This window comes from Triticum aestivum, chromosome 5D (genome assembly GCF_018294505.1).
Source record: "Triticum aestivum cultivar Chinese Spring chromosome 5D, IWGSC CS RefSeq v2.1, whole genome shotgun sequence".
In the NCBI taxonomy this organism is placed as follows: Eukaryota; Viridiplantae; Streptophyta; class Magnoliopsida; order Poales; family Poaceae; genus Triticum; species Triticum aestivum.
Window position 1 is genome coordinate 475,455,156 of NC_057808.1, and position 18,296 is coordinate 475,473,451.

Below are 18,296 nucleotides of genomic sequence, written 5' to 3' on the forward strand. Positions count from 1 at the left end.
ACGAATTAGTAGCATTGATATTATCATTCAAGGAAAAATAAAAAGGAAAAAACTTGCAAACAACTTTGCAGTGAAATTGCACTTTTTAATATGCAAAGATTAATCATATAATAGTGCAATTTTAGGACATATTGTATAGTATTTGTTTGCATGCATTTACACTTACCCAATATATAAAACTAGCCACAAAAGAAAAGAAAAGCAACTAATAATGAAAAATGAAAACAAATGCAAAAACAGATGTAAAAAGAAAAAACAGAAAAAACAAAGGGAGAAAGAGGAAGGCTAGATTGCACCTGGTAATGTGCTTTGGTCCATTAAGAAATCGACTGACCCAAATATGCGGTGAGTCGATTTAACACAGTCTAAACACCTCTGAGAACAAAACAGAAGAAAAATAATAACATGAATCGCAAAGCAAGATCAACGACACACAAAAACGTCAGATACAAATAAAATTCCAGACGACTTACATGCAGCTAAATGGGTTAGCTAAATAGGTCCTCGGCCTCTCGCGATTGCAACACCAATGACGTTGCGACGACCACATCCAACGGCTATATAACGTGAATCCAGTGGGTCGTTAACCCTGTTGATTGACGCATAGCATCCGTTTTTAGATGTTTCTTTAAGTTTTGTTAGGGCTTGTGTCCTCCTCGGGAAGGCGAGATGTCGGTGGCTGTGTGGATGTGTTTCTCTGGCGTATCTGTGTTCGGTTGATTTGATCGGATCTTGTCATTGTTCGTCTGCATTCATGTGTCTTTGGGTTGGATCCTTCCTATCGGCGGTGATTGTTGTTTTGTTGTGCTAGCCCAATGAGACCTAAGCAAGACTACTTTTCGACTGTTTAATATAACAAGTTTTGCGAAGCTCCGGCGAAGGAGAGGCGATGGCAGCGGCATGCCTTCGGCTTGCTTCCGTGCTTGTAGTCGTCTTTAGGTGGACTACGGATCTGAATGTATTTTTTTATTATTTATGATGTTTGTTGTACTGACATGATTAAAAATAAATACATCAAAAAATTTCATGCAAAAAACAAACGTATTGTGCTGCCTACGCACGTGAGAACAAAGCAAAAATGATTGCATCTACACATGGTGCACAGAATGAGTGCATCTACCCGGACATAGTTTACTGGCTATGCACATGAGCAATAGAGCAAAAATGACAGTTTCTCTCTGCAACTTGCCGCCGCTGCCTCCCAACCCTACCCGCCATAGCTTAAGTCCCCCTCCTCTTCTCCGTCCAGCGGCCTCGTCGGTGACAAGAGGAGTGGGGCCTGTTTGTCTTGTTTTATTTTTATTAGGTTTTTGCTTCTCTCGCGTCATCGACGAGGTGATGTCGACGATGGCGTGTTGGAATAATGTCTCTTCGATATCTCCCTACCTCAACGATGTACGATCCGGCATCAACAATGGGCCTATGAGCGTTTGTCCCTAGATATGTTGGTTCACTACATATCTTGGTAGCTCGTGTGTCTTTCTAGGAGAGATTTTGGCGGGCTATTGATGTCGCGACTGTTGAGAAATGTACTAGAAAACAAAAAAAGTAGCCCTATGATCATCTAGAAACACTATGAAGATGCAATCACGGTGTAGAAAACTAGAGAAAGCTCCAAAAACTTATGTATACGAAAGTGCCAAAACCTCTAGTATATATGTTGGAGGAGGAGGAGAGGGTGCCACACAAGGGGAAAAAGTCCCCCCCCCCTTGGCCGGCCAAGAGGAGGGGAAAAACCCCTCCAATTCGGCCTCCCCTTCCTCCCACAAGGGGGAAGGGGCGCCACCTCCTAATTGGACCCGAGTGGCTCAAATATCTTTCCACCACTTGGCCTTTTAAGGCCGTTGATATTTAAATAAATATAAAAGCCTCCTAATCACATTTAGATCCTTTTTAATATTAATTTAACATCACCGGAAACCATTTTCACCTGTATATAATTTATCGGTATTACCCGGTAAACCCCGAAACGCTTTCGTTTCCTCTCGAAACTATTCCGAATATTAATGAAACTATTTCATAAATATTTTATCATTACTCTTGTCCTACTAACACTCAATAGATCATGATTACCTTAAGTTTGTGACCCTGTAGGTTCGGTAAAACATAGACATGAACAAAACCCCTTGCATTCAGTGACCAATAGTGAAACCGTGGACGTCCATATCAATCCCTATGAGTACACGAATGACATTTGAGTGAACATTTGGTTATCATGTGTTATCCCCTTTGCTTCGCGATACTTTACAAAACACGAGGTGAGATATATCGGTATCCTCTTGAGTCATACACATGCTCACTATACCAGTCTTCTTGTTACCGGTTTTGTTCTTCTTTCTCGTTGACATATTCCGGTATCCCCGTCACATAGTTACATGTATCTGGCCAGACGATGATGGATGCCCTCACACCAAGAGGGCCTTAAGAATATCTCTCCATCTTCGGAGGAGCAAATTCCACTCTCGAGCTATCTAGTCCCTTGTCAAACTTTCTGATGAACATGTAAGTTGTCGTTATGACCACTGTGTTATAGATGACGTTTGATAAAGCCCAAAGTTCATCAGTTCATCGTACGGTAAGGAGTGACTACGATACTCTCATGGTCAAAGGAATTAAATCACATGTTAACTCTACGTGTTATAACAATTGAGTTCTGACGATATTATCTCAAAGTATAACAAATAAGTTTGGGTCGACTCAATATGATTGTTCTTCTATCATCATATTCTCAAAGTTGTTCTAGGACAATCGTTACACTTAACAATATTTTAAGATCCGGAAAACATGATCAACACCTGAGCTAGTTTTAGAGGCAAGACTAGGAATCAGGTTTTACCGTTTATCATTCCACACGTGCATATGAGTTTTCCACTGAATCGCATATTTCAGGATCATAGCGGTTATAGCACAGAATATAAACTCTTAATTATAAATATGAAAATATAATAATACAATAGTATTGCCTCTATGGCATATTTCCAACAGCGACTTCGACATCTTCTTCTATGTTGGTCTGTGGCTTGGTCCGGTTTCTCCAACCCTCTGAACCGGTGGTGATGGATTGCAAGCCTTTCCTACGTAGGGTGATGCTCCAGTTGATGTTGCTTCAACGATTTATAGATCTCATCTCAAGGGCGAACAACTATTGCGGTCTTCAAAGTCTGATATGACGAAGGCGTTTGCAGGTGTCGCTTTTCCTTGCTGTTGGCTCAGTGCGATTTTCAATCTCCAATGGGCGGCGTACAATCGAACAAAAAGACTAGTATGATTTTTAATGTAATTTTATTTTTTACCGGCTGTTCTACGTCTATATTCGCCTTTATTTTTCTCAATATTAATCATTTAATCAGATGTGGTGTCATTATTAAAAAAAATGGCTGCATCTGCATATGCACATGGTGCACATGCTTACTTACATTGACATGGCTCTCCTCGAGAGTTCCTTGCTTCCAAAGCAAAAGGCCTCCAAATAATAATCATGCGTATGGATGCGAATCTCGAGTTTTAAATTTGCCTTTGCAACCGGAAGCAAGAGGGATCTCGATCCAGCGCCGCACGGACAACAAGGTAAGCCACGACCGTTTGCTGTACGAACCAATAATTCTTTCAACATTTCCACGATCCACAGATTGCCATGGACGTCAGGCATGGCGTATGCAGGTTAAGCCATCTAGTTCTAGAAGAAGATGAACCACGCAATATATAGGCCGCCATGCAGGATGGTGCCACACAACACACATCCAATCAACGCACATCACTTTCCCTTATGACACAGTTAACCATGGATAAGGCATATATCGCCATCCTCTCCTTCGCCTTCCTCTTCCTGCTCCACTACATTCTAGGCAAGGTCAGCAATGGCAGGCGCAGCAAGGGCGCCGTCCAGCTGCCGCCGAGCCCCCAGGCCATCCCGTTCCTCGGCCACCTCCACCTCCTGGAGAAGCCGTTCCACGCCGCTCTGTGCCGCCTCGCCGAGCGCCTCGGCCCGGTCTTCTCGCTGCGCCTCGGCTCGCGCCGCGCCGTGGTCGTCTCCTCGGCGGAGTGCGCCAGGGAGTGCTTCACGGAGCACGACGTGATCTTCGCCGACCGGCCCCAGTTCCCCTCGCAGCTGCTCGTGTCCTTCGACGGCATCGCGCTCTCCACGTCCAGCTACGGCCCGCACTGGCGCAACCTCCGCCGCGTCGCCGCCGTGCAGCTGCTCTCTGCGCACCGCGTCGCCTGCATGTCCGGCGTGATCGGGGGCGAGGTGCGCGCCATGGCGCGCCGGCTCTTCCGCGCCGCCGCGGCGTCCCCCGGTGGGGACGGCGCCGCGCGGGTCCAGCTGAAGCGGAGGCTCTTCGAGCTCTCCCTCAGCGTGCTCATGGAAACCATCGCCCAGACCAAGGGGACCCGGTCGGAGGCCGACGCCGACACGGACATGTCCGTGGAGGCCCAGGAGTTCAAGAAGGTGGTGGACGAGATCATCCCGCACATCGGGGCCGCCAACCTGTGGGACTACCTGCCGGTGCTGCGGTGGTTCGACGTGTTCGGAGTGAGGAACAAGATCCTTGCCGCGGTGAGCAGGAGGGACGCCTTCATGCTGCGTCTCATCGACGCCGAGCGCCGGAGGGTTGACGGCGGCGCCGAAGGCGACAAGAAGAGCATGATCGCCGTGTTGCTCACTCTGCAGAAGACGGAGCCGGAGGTGTACACCGATACTATGATCATGGCTCTCTGTGCGGTAAGTCTTCCAATAACACTCGGTGAATTCTCTATAGAATTACTCACGTCACGATCTCATCAATAACACTCGTTTTCTCACTGAACTCTGCAGAATTTGTTTGGGGCTGGGACGGAGACCACGTCGACGACGACGGAGTGGGCGATGTCGCTGCTGCTGAACCACCCGGCGGCGCTCAAAAAGGCGCAGGCCGAGATCGACGCGGCGGTGGGCACCTCTCGGCTGGTGACCGCCGACGACGTGCCGCGGCTCGCCTACCTGCAGTGCATCGTGAGCGAGACGCTGCGGCTGTACCCGGCGGCGCCGCTGCTGCTGCCGCACCAGTCCTCGGCGGACTGCAAGGTGGGCGGCTACAACGTGCCGAGCGGCACGATGCTGATGGTGAACGCGTACGCCATCCACCGGGACCCGGCGGCGTGGGAGCGGCCGCTGGAGTTCGTCCCGGAGCGGTTCGAGGACGGGAAGGCCGAGGGGCGGTTCATGATCCCGTTCGGGATGGGCCGGCGGCGGTGCCCCGGGGAGACGCTGGCGCTGCGGACCATCGGCATGGTGCTGGCGACGCTGGTGCAGTGCTTCGACTGGGAGCGCGTGGACGGTGCGGAGGTGGACATGACGGAGAGCGGCGGGCTCACCATCCCCAAGGCCGTGCCGCTCGAGGCCGTGTGCAGGCCGCGCACGGCCATGCGCGACGTGCTTCAGAGCCTCTGATGATCCAACTTCGTTCTTGGCATCATAAAATGCATGGACTGGTGGCGTGCTGAAATAGTAGTAAATAAACTTGTGAGCAGAGTCAAGCTAGCTATCATCATATGTAAATTACAGGTACGTGTCAGGGTTTTGTAAGAACTAGCTAAGCTATCTAGGTAGCTAGCTCGTAGTACTACCAAACCAGCAATTTGTAATTTAGCTTGTATCAAGAATGTTTTGTATGGAGTAACTATTTATATCATCTCTCTCTAAAATTGCAAATAAAAAAATGTCGGGAACGAACGTTCATGGTTTGGGCTTACACCGATCTGGACACGCGAGGGAAGGGCAGCTTCACTTAGAATCTGAGACTTCGAATCAAAAATAATAATATCATTTTTTTTCTTGTATTTGCAAATAAGCGGATGATGGAGGAACAGAAAACGGAAGCGGGAAATATCCACCTGTGAATTTTCATGCGGTTTTGTTATTTATACGGTTACCTTTTTTTTGAGGGATTTATACGGTTACCTGAAAACGAAATTTGGACTAGTCAATTCTTTGGGAGAAAGAGCGACACTCCGAGGTCCAGGTGGGGAGCAACGCCGCAAGGCCGGTCCAGAACCTCGTTGGAGACTGGGACAAAGGCGGTGATGGGAGGAGGAAGATGAATGGGCCGACCGTCGGGTCGATCTCCAATGGTTCGGCCGAAAAGAAGCGTGCAGGACGTTTAGATGCACAATGCTGTCCCATTTTCTTGCTGTTTGGTCCCATTTTCTTATGATTCCCGTCAAACTACCAGTTTACAACACATGCCAGACACAAAATCCCGTAGCTAGAAGGAGTCCAAAGATGTGCGGCACTGAGCAACATTTCTGTTGTTGATTCTTTGTTGCTTACCTAAGCACCATTGCCCATTGGGTTGGGTCAGGACTAAGGAATGGATTCCATTTGAGGTGCAGCCGTGCAGGACTCTGGCTGGTAGTACACCCCAATCGCGTTTCAACCTCAGACTACGGGTGCACAAAAGTAGATCACCGGACGCACGTCTGTTTCCACAAGGCCACTACTACGGGTGGATTTTCACGGGCGTGTCCGGCACTCTACCCACGCGCGCAAGCAAAACATGCCACGGCGGGTCAGGGCAGCACCTCGTGCTTGTTATTTAACCCGTGCTGCAGTAGAGCCTAGAGCGTGACCATGGGCCATGGGGCGGCGTGGGACGGCACCGGCCGGCCGACGACCGGCGGTTCCCTTCCACCCGAGGCGATGCCGTCACAACTGACAAGGCAGCGTTAACAGTTTAGTAAATCGGCCAAGATGGAAAAACGAACTGAAGCCTGTAAACATCTTATTCAGTCATGAATGAGGATTGCCCAGACTGCGTCCTTCTTATCTGTCAAGTTCACAAGCCCAGGCTACAATGGCCTACCATTACTTGTCAGTCAGTCGCAAGGGCTTCAAGATAAATGGGTAAAGCAACGGGTAGCTCACATCTACAACAAATGCAAACAGAGTTGTGACCACTGTCGAACAGTCATGGATGTGCCGAACACACCGTAGAGGTGCCTTGGCAGGTTAACTGGGTATCTTCAGCTTCTGGGTCTTCTGCATCACGACGGGCAGCTTACGGGCGACAAGATTCGGGTCTGCGTATGCCGCGGAATCAGAAGGATACCCTTCCTACATTATGTGGAAAATGGATTAGAAACATAAATTAAATTGCAGTTAACTTGTTGAAAGGAAAATACTTGTGAGAGAGAGAGAGAGAGAGAGAGAGAGAGAGAGAGAGAGAGCATACCGCAGACATTGCAGCAAATGTTGCTTCCCTCCAGCAGAGTTCACGCAGTACAACCGGCTTCGCTTCCTTACTTCCAAAAGAACAATGTAAACGGGTATCCCTCAATCTCATTAGCGCACCATCAACCCTAAGCTGTGGAATGTGGTATATGCAGGGGTAATAAGAAGTCGTTAGGCTCCTGTGACTTATGTATAAATGGATCTTAAAATAGCTATTAATGTTCAAACATCTGCACATGAGACTGCCTGCCGGCGTTGTGCCCAAAACCACACCAGCTTGGTGGGTGTCATGCTTGAATTTAAGCTTCCAGAATTCTAATCCCCTTCAAAAGGGTATTTGTTTTAGATTTTCTGAGAGTCAACCTTAGACCTGGTTTATTTGAGAAGAGTGAACACACTGAAGAACTGTAACTATTATAACACTAAGCTCTTGCCATTCTTTGTGGGAAAACTGGAAAAAGTAGAATTATATACTAAAAGTAAAACTATTTAGCGATTTGCTTCTTTGTGTATAACATTACATGGCACTTATAGATTCTCTTACTACTAGAGACACATCAGGTGTAAAATGCAGGGCAGTAGATCATACCCAAAAGCGCAAGAGCAGAAACCAACCGGTTGGCATCACCCTCTGCAGACATGCAATCAAAGAATATCAAGTATGTTGAATTAACCATAAAAATAAGTATGTGAAACTAAAGTTGATGTTACGATACAAAAAGTCCAGTTAAAAATAAGGATAACTAGGGAGAACTTACCACTCGCGCTGTAAGGAATGAAATACCACTATCAGCTAGCTCATCTTCATACAAGATAACCTAAATATGTCATGTCAGGGTAAACCAATGTATAGAGCAATCAAGAACAATTTAATCTGTTTCCGTACCTCATCGTAGAAAAGAATTGGTTCTTTTGCAGAAAGGGCAACAAGGTCTATCCTGTCATCAGTGTCCTCCCAACACAAATTGCTACATTCATCTAAACTTGTTTGCGTCTGGAAAAGAAATAATGATGGTCAGAAACCTACCAGTACGAGAAGTAAATCAGCTTAAGGAGGCAAATGAAGCGAAAACAGGTGAAATTAGAGTAGAAGTAAGGTACATACAGCGTCTTGGTTCAGAACCACATCACTCCCACAGTATGGTGTCGTGAATGTATAGTCATAGTCAAGTACCACTTGATCAGCAGGATTACTGCAAGAAAACATATACTGAATGAACCTTCTCTTGGTTCTTTGCCTAATAAAGCCACAACACGTTAAATTTCTAGTTAATTATTCTACAAACAGAGACTGGAGTGGAGTGAACATATACTCGTTGATTGAAATAAGAAATGCACAGCTGACCTTTTTTATAGTATTTATTGACATTTTTTTATAGTAATGCACGACTGACCTTCCCACAGTAAAACATAAAGTAAACCATCCTAAATGTATTTCTTTACTGTGTTGGTACTTGTGGCGAAAGCTTGACCCTTTAAGACAAACAGCAATGCTCCCATATAATAGTGACCCCAAAGAAATCCAAAATACTTTTCACTAGAAACACTTCCTAGCATGAATAAGTAACAGAGTACAGGTATACAAGAACCTTCTGAATTTCCATTTTGCTGCAGCAGGAACTTGAACAGGTGGCAATGCCTCTTGTTTCCATGCCTTGAGAGCATCAAGCGCATTGAAATGTAATTTGACACCAGTTTGAGCATTCTGAATAGACACAAAACTCTCTCCAAACACCATCTCAGGTAAATGTGTCGTCTGAAGTTTATCTTCATATCTGAAGAAGAACATTGCATAAAGGTTTCAATTAATTCATACACAACCATTTATATGGTTACAAACCAAGGATCTACTAACAGTGGACAGATCCAATATTAGTTAAGAATGCAAAATGCACTCCTTATGACAAATAAATCAAAACCAGTAAGAAATGTTATACATATTGCCTGACTGCACGCAGCAATAGAATGACGGGTATGCTAGTACTATTTGTTAATAATCGATTACTGGTTCATTGCTGGAGATAACAGAGGAACGATGATTCAGATTTCATGTTTCAGTTGGCAGGTGCGGCAGTTAATTGGTGATGGCCAACGGAGTAAAACATAAAGGATTCAACCTCCATGGCTGAAGAACATAAGCATAAAAAACTTAAGTAGTTTTAAATTCCATGAATGACCAGCAACTAAGCAAACCATACCAAATTCCTTTCTACTACTATTACACAACAAAAGGAGTACGGACACAGGAAAAATAGGAAATCTACCAGCAGACTGAATATGATTGAGTACCAGATAATGTTCAAGCTATATCAAGCCAAGAATATGAGTTTCCAAATCTCTACTGCGCTAATCAAATGGAAAGGGGAAGAAAGGTTAGGGTTTAAGGTTGGGGATGGCTCGTACAGGCTCACAGATGCGGAGTTGAGGATGGGCCCCTTGTGAGTCTGGATGACCCAGCCCTTCACCCGCACGCCGCCCGGAATCGCCTCCGCGCCGGCCGCTTTCAGCTCGCCCGCCGTCGGGCCGTCCCACGCCGCCGCCGCAGCCATCTTCCGCTGCGTCCCGTCCCGGTCTCTTGCTCTGGTTCGGTCGCTAGTCAATACGGACCCACTCTGTGCTCTAAGAACAGAGCACATTGCCGTTAGCATCACGACCGTCTGATTAAACATTGATGGCTGTGATTCACTGCTACTTCTGTCAGAAGAACGTTTCCTACGTAGAGTACTAGGTAAAAACACATGTTCTGTCGATTAAATGTGTTTTCTATTCCCAAAACTACATTTTTAGCTAAATACGTGCTCTCTCCATCCCATAATATAAAAACGTTTTTGACACTAAACGTTCTTATATTATGGGACGGAGGGAGTAGGTAATAGTAGATGCAATGCATTGAGCCCAGATCATCTACGTAGATAGTAAATGCTCTTATGTCTTTTCTTACAGAGAGAATACTTATAACAGAGTACTTGACATAAACACGAAAAAATGAGATAAAAAAGAAAACGGCATCACTAGTCCACGTGACACAATCGCTAGTCCATTTTATAAAGGTCAGGATAATGTTTCATTTTAGATGTCAGTCTAACCAATTAAATCTAAAACATCAGCACAAAGATAATACCTTCAACAGAGGGCGTCCACATATAGCGTCATTGTTATGTTCTAGCAATAAAGGCATATATAGGTTTTCATTTGGAATGTTTGTTTTGAAAACACCGATTATAATATAGACACATACACTCGCACCATCACGGACACACACTCACAGAACATCTACTGAAGAGGGTTGGAGTTGTGGAGCTTCAAAATTGATGATCGGGGTTTGATCTTTGGGTTGGAGTTGTGGAGCTTCAAAATTGATGACCGGGGTTTGATCTTTGGTGGGTTTATGGTACCATCGCTACGGTTTTAACCATCCAATGATTGATTTTTTCACTATCGGGGTAATGTGAAGTGAAGTTTTAGTCATTTTTTTTTGACAGAAAGACTGTAAGGGAACCCCCTACAGTATAATTTATGCAACAAACCCAAATTGCAAGTACCATGACTTGAACCTGGGTGGGTGGGAAGGCATCGGCCCCTTCCCACCACTAGGCTATGCCTTATTCTGCAACCAAAACTGTCATGGTGTCCCTCAAACATAACCGGCATTAGTTTGTTTATTTTGGATAGATTTTGTATAAGATAATGGATGGCGATCTGAACATGGATTTTTTTCAACTATTTCATTTAGAATTTTGTTTTCATTGCCGCTTGATCATATGCTAGAGATATTGGTGAAACGACGAAAGTACTCTTCTGAACTCAAGCTTAAATGAGCTCGGATAAACAGTAAAATCGAAAAAAATATATGAAAAAAAACTGTTGTTAACTTTGACAAATGTTCTAAGTGTTCGTAAATTTTTATCATGAGATCACATTCGTGGAAGGTGTGAAAAAAATTCAGTGCTCCAAAATGCTTTCGAGAGTAGCATTTTCGGAGCATCCATTTTTTTTTCACTGAGTGGAGTGGAGTGACTAGAATTTGGTCCGGGAAGCAGATGGGGATGAATATTTGTGGGGTCGGGTTGACTAGTGTGGGTCGGATCTGCCATGGCGGACACACCCGGCCTCCCATATCCGTCTCAAATTTGGGTTGAATATAAAGTGTGCCGGTCAGTCCGGGCGTTTGGGCTAGTACAGGGCATTCGTCTGGGTTGGCTTTTTTTAAGACCGGGTTGTCCGCCCTAACGTTTGGAGCCGGTTTGAGGCGTCCGACTATAGATGCTCTCAATGCACAAGATGCAGATTTTTTTTGTATTTTATAAAGAAAAGAAAGAAAGAAAAGTATATTTTTGGTCCTCAAGTTTTAATGAAGTAGACATTTGACTTTTTTTTGTTTGACATTTCCTCTCATGTTTTAAAACTGGACACGTTTAAACCAAGACCGGAAACCAAGCTGTATTGGGCTGGCATGTCCTCGGTTTTGACTAGAACATCTCAAGTTACTGCCACCCCATCTCATCTCATCTCTCTGGGATGCAGAGGCAGCATTTTGTCGATCATCTTGTGTGCGTTCGGCCTCCGCACCGCCGGCGTAACACCGAGCTCAAGTCCGGCCACCTTGCGCTGGTGGAAGGAAGCACTACACCAGCTCGCACCACGCACGCCGCCACTCATCGTCGACGAGCCTGATGAGGTGGTAGACGGCGCATACGAGCAGGAGAACGGTCCAGCTCCTGAGCGAGGCATCGCGCAGGCGGCGCCGGCGCGTGTCGTGGCGGCGCCAGCGCGTGCGCCACTCGAGCGCACGGCGGGTAGCTTCCGCGCGTCGAGGTCCATGCCTGTGACGGATCGCGTCGGGAGCAGCAAGCCGGCGTTGCTGAGCATGACGCACGCGCTGTGCTTCATGCTCCCGCGTCGGCGCCATGTTGGAGCTAGTGCAATGGCCCAAAGCGTGTGGCGGCGTGCCGGTCGACCAACGTCATGTCGCCGCCGAGGAGGGCCACCAAGGTCCGCACATCGCTGGCGGCCACGGCCCAGCTCGCCGACGATGAGGCAAGTGTGATTACCCCGGGAAATGCATGCCAACTGTTCGATAAAATGCCTAGAATAAGGTTTCAATACCAGCCCAATACCGCTCCATTTTCTGGTTCTGGACGAAACATGTCTGAATTTGAAACACAAGGGACCAAATTTCGACGGAAAAAAGATGAGGGATCCAATGTCTACTTCTTGTAAACTTGAGGGACCAACAATATACACTTTTCTCAAAACAAAACAGATATGAAACTCAAACAAATATTCATGTTTGTCTCGATAATGTGCAAGAAGGATATATATATACAAGCATGCATAGAGTGGTGTTCTTCAGTTCTTGCATATTAACTGAGATTCATTTTTGCGCTTGCAGCATACAACGAAGACAAGTTGCGACTTCAGTGAACGAAGGTCTTCGCTCAGGCTCAGTTAACCAGCATTGCTCCATGAGTTTCCTCCATTCCGGGTTACATGAAGTGGGCACTGGCGGCCTCAGTGTGTCACTCAAAATGCCCCCTGCACACTCCCAATGGGGACTAATATTAATCTTTACTCAAGAAGAGTGAAGGTATGTTTTCAATTAAATTAGCATATAAATTTACCACTGGGTTCCCTGAACTTGACAATTACATGCCCAGGTCCCTAAACTTGCAGAAATGAGTAAATTCAACTACCTAGGTAACTAGTAACTATATACTGTAATTTTGCTATAATTTACTGTTTGGCTTTGTGTAGGTCATGTGAAAATAACGAATAACTGATGTTTTTTTGTTTAAATTAAGTTAACATAGATCCTTAAAACATACTCGCTTTGCATGACCTTTCTTTTCAAGAAGATCTCAAGCTTTAACTTAATTACCTACACAAAGCTATTTAAGTAGTTTGAGCTTATCCCTACTCACAAGTATATGGTTCTACTCATGTTTAAGGACTTAAATGTGCGGTTCCCAAGTTTAAGACCCAAGTGGTATAACTACAGAACCATGGAAGTTCAGAGAAATGCCATTTATATATAAACAATTCAGAAGATGAGATTTCTACTACAGCCTACAGATGGATGATCATACTGTTGCATACCTATAACTCCTCCATAGTGCATGCCATCATATGGATCCTCACCAGTGAGAATTTCCCACATCACAACACCAAAAGAATAGACATCGACCTGTGTTACCATAAAGATGGCGTATTTGAGAATACAAAACAGAAGAACATGTCAGGCCTAAGTATATTCTAGAAATTTTACAAATTTTTTTGTCAGCGTGTGTTAAATTCTGCAAGAAAATTCTTTTTTTTCATGAATCAAATAGGAGGAATGCTCCCGTTCATGTTTAAAGTGAATTCTCATTAATCGTTTCTCCTTCTATATCACAAAAAAGTAACGTCTTGGACATGCTTCCAGTCAAACTTTTAAAACTTTGTCTGCAAATATCATTTTAATTGTTATGTTTGAAAATTTTAACATCATATCTATAGATCTGTCTCAAAAAGCATTTCTGGAATATCATGTTTTTCAGTCTTGTACATATATTGGTACTATAAATTAGTGCTCAAAGTTATATCTCAAAGACCATGTCAGTATCTAAAAAGTCACTTATTTGTGATATGAAGAGAATATATCACTCCCGATGAGCATGTCAAATATCTTCAACTTCATGCCACAGTTTGAACAATGTTACATTCATATGACTGATAAGTATGTCGTATAACCTTTGTGCATGAATGTCAAGTGAAATTGTGAAACAAACACAATGCTATAATTTGTTTTCTTCGCAATTTGTAGCACCTCCACACTTCCAGGTCATTAAAAAGATTCATCATAATACCTTTTCAGATACTTTGGTGCCGCTCATTGTCAACAATTCTGGGGCCATCCATGGAAGAGTTCCTCTCATTCCACCAGAAACCATGGTGGCTTGTTTCATCTTTGATAAACCAAAATCAGCAACCTGCAGTCATTGTTTCTCTATTATGGCCTTCATTTATATCCAGAAGTCCATCATATGTATTTTGTAAATGCATATCATTTTCTTCAACCATTCACATTTGAAACTCAAATACAAAAAAAAATGCTATTGGAAAACTGGAGTTCTGGCATACCTTGCATATGGGACGAGAGGGATCCTTAACATTCACTAGCAAGTTATCGCATTTCAGATCAAAATGGACAATGTCCTTGGAGTGCAGATATTCCATTCCAATGGCGGCATCCATTGCAACAAGTACCCTCTTGCGCCAATCGAGATATTTGTCCTTGCGACTGAGTACTTTCTTTAGAGATCCATTGACCATGAATTCAGTTACAGTAGCTAATGTCCCCCCTGGCCCATTATTCACAACCCCGTAAAGTGCCAGAATATTTGGATGGTGAAGTTTTGAGATGATAGCGGCCTCCCTCCAAAATTCTGTTATCTGCATGATATTTATGTTTAATGATGAATACATGCTGTATTTCTCAATTTCAACCCTTGCATTTAGAATAACGGTATTGTTCCACTAAACACAAGCTTCTTATGTTTCTTTTTTACACTAAATATGTTGGCCTATACAGCATTGTCAGAATGACATTGTTTTAACAAACAGTGAGTTTCTAGTTTACAACAGATGCAATTGATATGGCTACTCTTTGGATCCGTACGTGGTCCTTACTACATCATGTGGAGGCGTGAATACTCTAGTTTCTTAGTGCAGCCTTACCTGGCCAATTTCATAAACTGGTCCCCTTGATTGCAACTTCAAATAACGCAGGTGAATTCATATGGGCTTACCAGTTTATCTGCCTGGGATGATTGGTATGAAAAACAACTGTTATTTATCCGTTTAATGGCAACATCTGTTCCCCTCCATTTTCCATGAAAAACAGTTCCAAATGCTCCGGCGCCCATCTCACGAAGATCTTCGAGGTCATCGTTGCTTATTATCTGCCATTTGTATGACATCAACTTTAGGAAGATGTCCTTGTTAATGAAAAAGTTAGGAAATGTGTTGTGAATAATATTTTCAGATAAATGCCTTTCTTATGTCTCTGACAAAAACAATCCTAGCTTGACATGCCTATGTTACAGACTAGTACATGTGGAACTAATTACAAACCTGGACATTACTCATAAGATCTCTGCCCAACACTGCATTTGCAGGCAGAGATTTTTCACTGCTCTTGGTTTCGCGTAGCTGACGGTAGAAGACAAAACAGAAGTTATATGGTTAACCGTTCCATCAAATTGTACCATATGAAACATGGGGTGCAGATATGATGACATACCTCAGCCTCTGGGATTGATGGTGCAGCATTATCTTCAGCTTCATGCAATGGAGCTCTGATTTGAGGATTAATGATGCCAGTGCCAACCGAGCGAAATCGAGTGATTTCTGATGCATGCTCATCTGTTGTTGGACTGCTGGGTCGTTCTTGTATTGTATCACTTGAAGCACGCACAAGAGTATTTGGTTGCAGGTTTATTCTTTTGTCTAAAGGTGTAGAAGCAAAAGGAAGCAGCGATGTTGCAGGACCTGCAGGCTGGTTCTTCTGGATGCTGTTGGTTGCAGCCGACCTCTCGGGATACTGCAAGTTTGCACTGATGTTGCCGCCGCCAGGACTAGTGGATTCATGACTAGGTTCAGATATCTCCACCCTGTTGTGCGGTTGGAAATTAGTGTTCCTCCTTAGTGAATTCGATGGCTGCGTCGTCACACTACTGTTGTCCAATGGTATCTGAAGCTGTTTCCTTGGTGATATTTTTTCCTGTGCCCCAGTAGTTCTGTAAGTGTCTGTGGCAGTCTGTTGATGCTGCACCGTGGATTCAGAAGGCGCAGATGCACCAGGGGAAGCTTTACTAGTCTTTCTGGCTGCAGAGATCATGATCTCTTCGTTACCTTGTGCCTTATAACACTGGTTGATCATCCGTCTCTGGGTACTTGGGGGCGTCCTCTCCAGCTGACCACTTGCCGTCACTGGCGGTACCGCGATGCTCTGCAAGGGCTTGCTTTTGATGAGCACTGAAGCTTCCTCTGTTCTGCCTGCCGGCGGCCCTGCTTCCACACTGATGCCAAACATCAGCTGGTCCAGGTCATTGGCTGAGGATCTACCGACGCTGTGTGCTCTCGGCTCATAACCTGGTGTGGTGATGATCCCATTGACAAGAGCGATGAACTGCGCCTCTTTCTCGGCATCTGATGAGCCTTGTACCACGAAACGCACGTGGCGCTCATCGTCCTTGCGAGAGAAGAGGTACATGTTGATCATTTCTCTGTTTTCCTCTAGCACAATGCACTCATCAATCATATGCCGGAGGTCATCATCGGAGGTGATGGAGATGAGCATGCTCAGTTGCTCCCCCGGGAGGTGGTACTTTATCGTGTGGGCTCTCCTTATTAGCCTTGTTGTCTTGCTGACCAACTCTTGCCAAGAAATGTCCCGGCTAACTTTCATCAGATGCCTGTCACCACCGATGTACCGGAGCTCGCCGTCGCTTGGCCTTGGTAAGAAAGTGCCGCCGAAGTTGCAGATAAGCTTTATCTTCATTGATTTAAAATCGTAGTAATCTCGAGGGAGCTGTCTGCTGGTGAAACTCAGTGGACCAGATGTTGGCAGATCCTTTGGTCCTTTCAGGTCAGAAATGTTAAATTGTTCCACCCAGTCCATGTTGCTGGTGTGGTGCTGTTCTCCTTGACGGTAATCAGAACGATGGACTACTTGTGTTTGCTCTCTCTTGCATAAATTCAGAAGAAATTTCTCGCCAATCTGTCAGAACTAGCTCAGTACATGGCGTTGGTCATATTTTACCGAGAACTTTGTAGACCTAGGATATACAGTCTGTCAGAAAAAAAAAAATCTGAGACAGCTAAAACTAAGACATACAAAGATTATACAGAAGCTTAAGAGAAAAGGAACCCACAATTGAAAGGAGAAGAAAGGTAACTAACCTCTTGAGAGTTCAGGCTGCTACTGGGACTCAAAACTTCATGGTTGCCAACAGCTTCATATTGCTTGCCACAGTGCCAGTGGTGTTTGAGATACTAATATGATGAACAGGTGAGTGGATTCAGGTTTAGAAAGATTGTTTCTGAGGGAAGTTGGATTGGAGTTGGTGAGTTGCTGACTCACCTTTGAAGCAATGAGTGGGTGGTGTCTGCAACACTTAAGTTTTATTACTAACAATATATGTCATGTGGACTGTTGAAGAAGATTCCATCATCAGCTGCCACTTAACCTGGGGCAAGGGGCGGCCCTTGATACCTTTGTTGTCGTTGTCAAATGGCAACAGGATATGAACCATCGTCACTATATGGCCGCCCATAGCCCAGTTGCATTTGTCATTTTGTTTTCTCTTCTTTAAAATGGGCGCCGTCACTGCTGAAACTTGGCTTCCGGTTGTTGATAACATATTTATTATCAAATATGCATGTTGCAGGAAGGTAAGCAGTGGCTGTCATGCATTGGTATTCTAATCTAAGGTTGAAAATGGTACTACTGCAGAAAGATTGAACGTTTCTTTCCCAGGTAAAGATAAAGCTTACGTATGACTGGTTGACCTATGACTTTTTTACAAAAGTCTTAACGTTTAATCTCCTTTCACTTTTGTATCGTTTGTGCTATCTTCTACTCCTCTGTTCCCAAATGTAAATATTTTTTCTAGAGATTCCAACAAGGGAGTACATACGGAGCAAAATGAGTTACATTCTAATATATATATATATATATATATATATATATATATATATATATATATATATATATATATATATATATATATATATATAGGACGGCTGTTTGGGACACCTAGGTGCCCAGGCTCCTTACTTCTCTATCTTCGGATTACTTTAAGATGTGTGCCATTGTGTTGGGTATAGACACTAACGGGTATACCCGTTTGCAGTATTAAAGGCGGAGAGTTATTGCAATTTACTAATTAATTTCAATTAAATGCATGTTAATTAGCGGCCACTTACTCTAATTTGGACGGAGGTATTAATTAGCATGCACACACCAAATACTTGCTTAGAAAACAAGAAACTGCCTAATTTATTCATGAATGTACGTGTGAAACAAGAAAAAATTTCTGTAGTAATT

At 44.3% G+C, this 18,296-nt stretch overlaps 3 protein-coding genes across 4 annotated transcripts; 1 reads left to right on the forward strand and 2 right to left on the reverse strand.

Moving 5' to 3' along the window:
• The first annotated feature begins 3,724 nt into the window (after window positions 1-3,724).
• On the forward strand, window positions 3,725-5,669 carry LOC123122913 (cytochrome P450 81Q32). Its single transcript, XM_044543291.1, has 2 exons — window positions 3,725-4,720; window positions 4,814-5,669. Exons 1-2 carry the CDS (start codon window positions 3,767-3,769, stop codon window positions 5,426-5,428), a joined length of 1,569 nt encoding a protein of 522 aa, XP_044399226.1. The 5' UTR covers window positions 3,725-3,766; the 3' UTR covers window positions 5,429-5,669.
• Window positions 5,670-6,730: 1,061 nt separating this feature from the next.
• On the reverse strand, window positions 6,731-9,832 carry LOC123122914 (TIP41-like protein). The gene is made up of 8 exons (XM_044543292.1): window positions 9,611-9,832; window positions 8,797-8,982; window positions 8,313-8,400; window positions 8,094-8,201; window positions 7,966-8,025; window positions 7,797-7,838; window positions 7,209-7,340; window positions 6,731-7,090 (listed from the first exon to the last, which is right to left on the reverse strand). Exons 1-8 carry the CDS (start codon window positions 9,754-9,756, stop codon window positions 6,986-6,988), a joined length of 867 nt encoding a protein of 288 aa, XP_044399227.1. The 5' UTR covers window positions 9,757-9,832; the 3' UTR covers window positions 6,731-6,985.
• Window positions 9,833-12,473: 2,641 nt separating this feature from the next.
• Window positions 12,474-17,387, reverse strand: LOC123122912 (serine/threonine-protein kinase CTR1). Of its 2 annotated transcripts, none has more exons than XM_044543290.1 (8): window positions 17,150-17,387; window positions 15,489-17,025; window positions 15,320-15,397; window positions 14,995-15,147; window positions 14,327-14,638; window positions 14,053-14,175; window positions 13,304-13,391; window positions 12,474-12,742 (listed from the first exon to the last, which is right to left on the reverse strand). In XM_044543290.1, exons 2-8 carry the CDS (start codon window positions 16,866-16,868, stop codon window positions 12,582-12,584), a joined length of 2,295 nt encoding a protein of 764 aa, XP_044399225.1. In that variant the 5' UTR covers window positions 16,869-17,025; window positions 17,150-17,387; the 3' UTR covers window positions 12,474-12,581. The 2 variants fall into 2 exon arrangements, with proteins under 2 accessions (XP_044399225.1, XP_044399224.1); XM_044543289.1 differs by having other exon boundaries at window positions 15,489-17,039; window positions 17,150-17,386.
• Between the last annotated feature and the right edge of the window lie 909 nt (window positions 17,388-18,296).

What these genes read in the sequence shown, in the direction of transcription:
- LOC123122913 (XM_044543291.1), top strand. Translation starts at nt 3,767, where the DNA reads ATGACACAGTTAACCATGGATAAGGCATATATCGCCATCCTCTCCTTC. An exon ending in TGATCATGGCTCTCTGTGCG is followed by an intron (nt 4,721 to 4,813) that starts GTAAGTCTTCCA and finishes TGAACTCTGCAG; the next exon opens with AATTTGTTTGGGGCTGGGAC.
- LOC123122914 (XM_044543292.1), bottom strand. Translation starts at nt 9,756, where the DNA reads ATGGCTGCGGCGGCGGCGTGGGACGGCCCGACGGCGGGCGAGCTGAAA. An exon ending in CATTCCTTACAGCGCGAGTG is followed by an intron (nt 7,839 to 7,965) that starts GTAAGTTCTCCC and finishes GCATGTCTGCAG; the next exon opens with AGGGTGATGCCAACCGGTTG. An exon ending in TTCTGCTCTTGCGCTTTTGG is followed by an intron (nt 7,341 to 7,796) that starts GTATGATCTACT and finishes CACATTCCACAG; the next exon opens with CTTAGGGTTGATGGTGCGCT.
- LOC123122912 (XM_044543290.1), bottom strand. Translation starts at nt 16,868, where the DNA reads ATGGACTGGGTGGAACAATTTAACATTTCTGACCTGAAAGGACCAAAG. An exon ending in GCACCAAAGTATCTGAAAAG is followed by an intron (nt 13,392 to 14,052) that starts GTATTATGATGA and finishes ATGGTAACACAG; the next exon opens with GTCGATGTCTATTCTTTTGG. An exon ending in GCACTATGGAGGAGTTATAG is followed by an intron (nt 12,743 to 13,303) that starts GTATGCAACAGT and finishes GGGAGTGTGCAG; the next exon opens with GGGGCATTTTGAGTGACACA.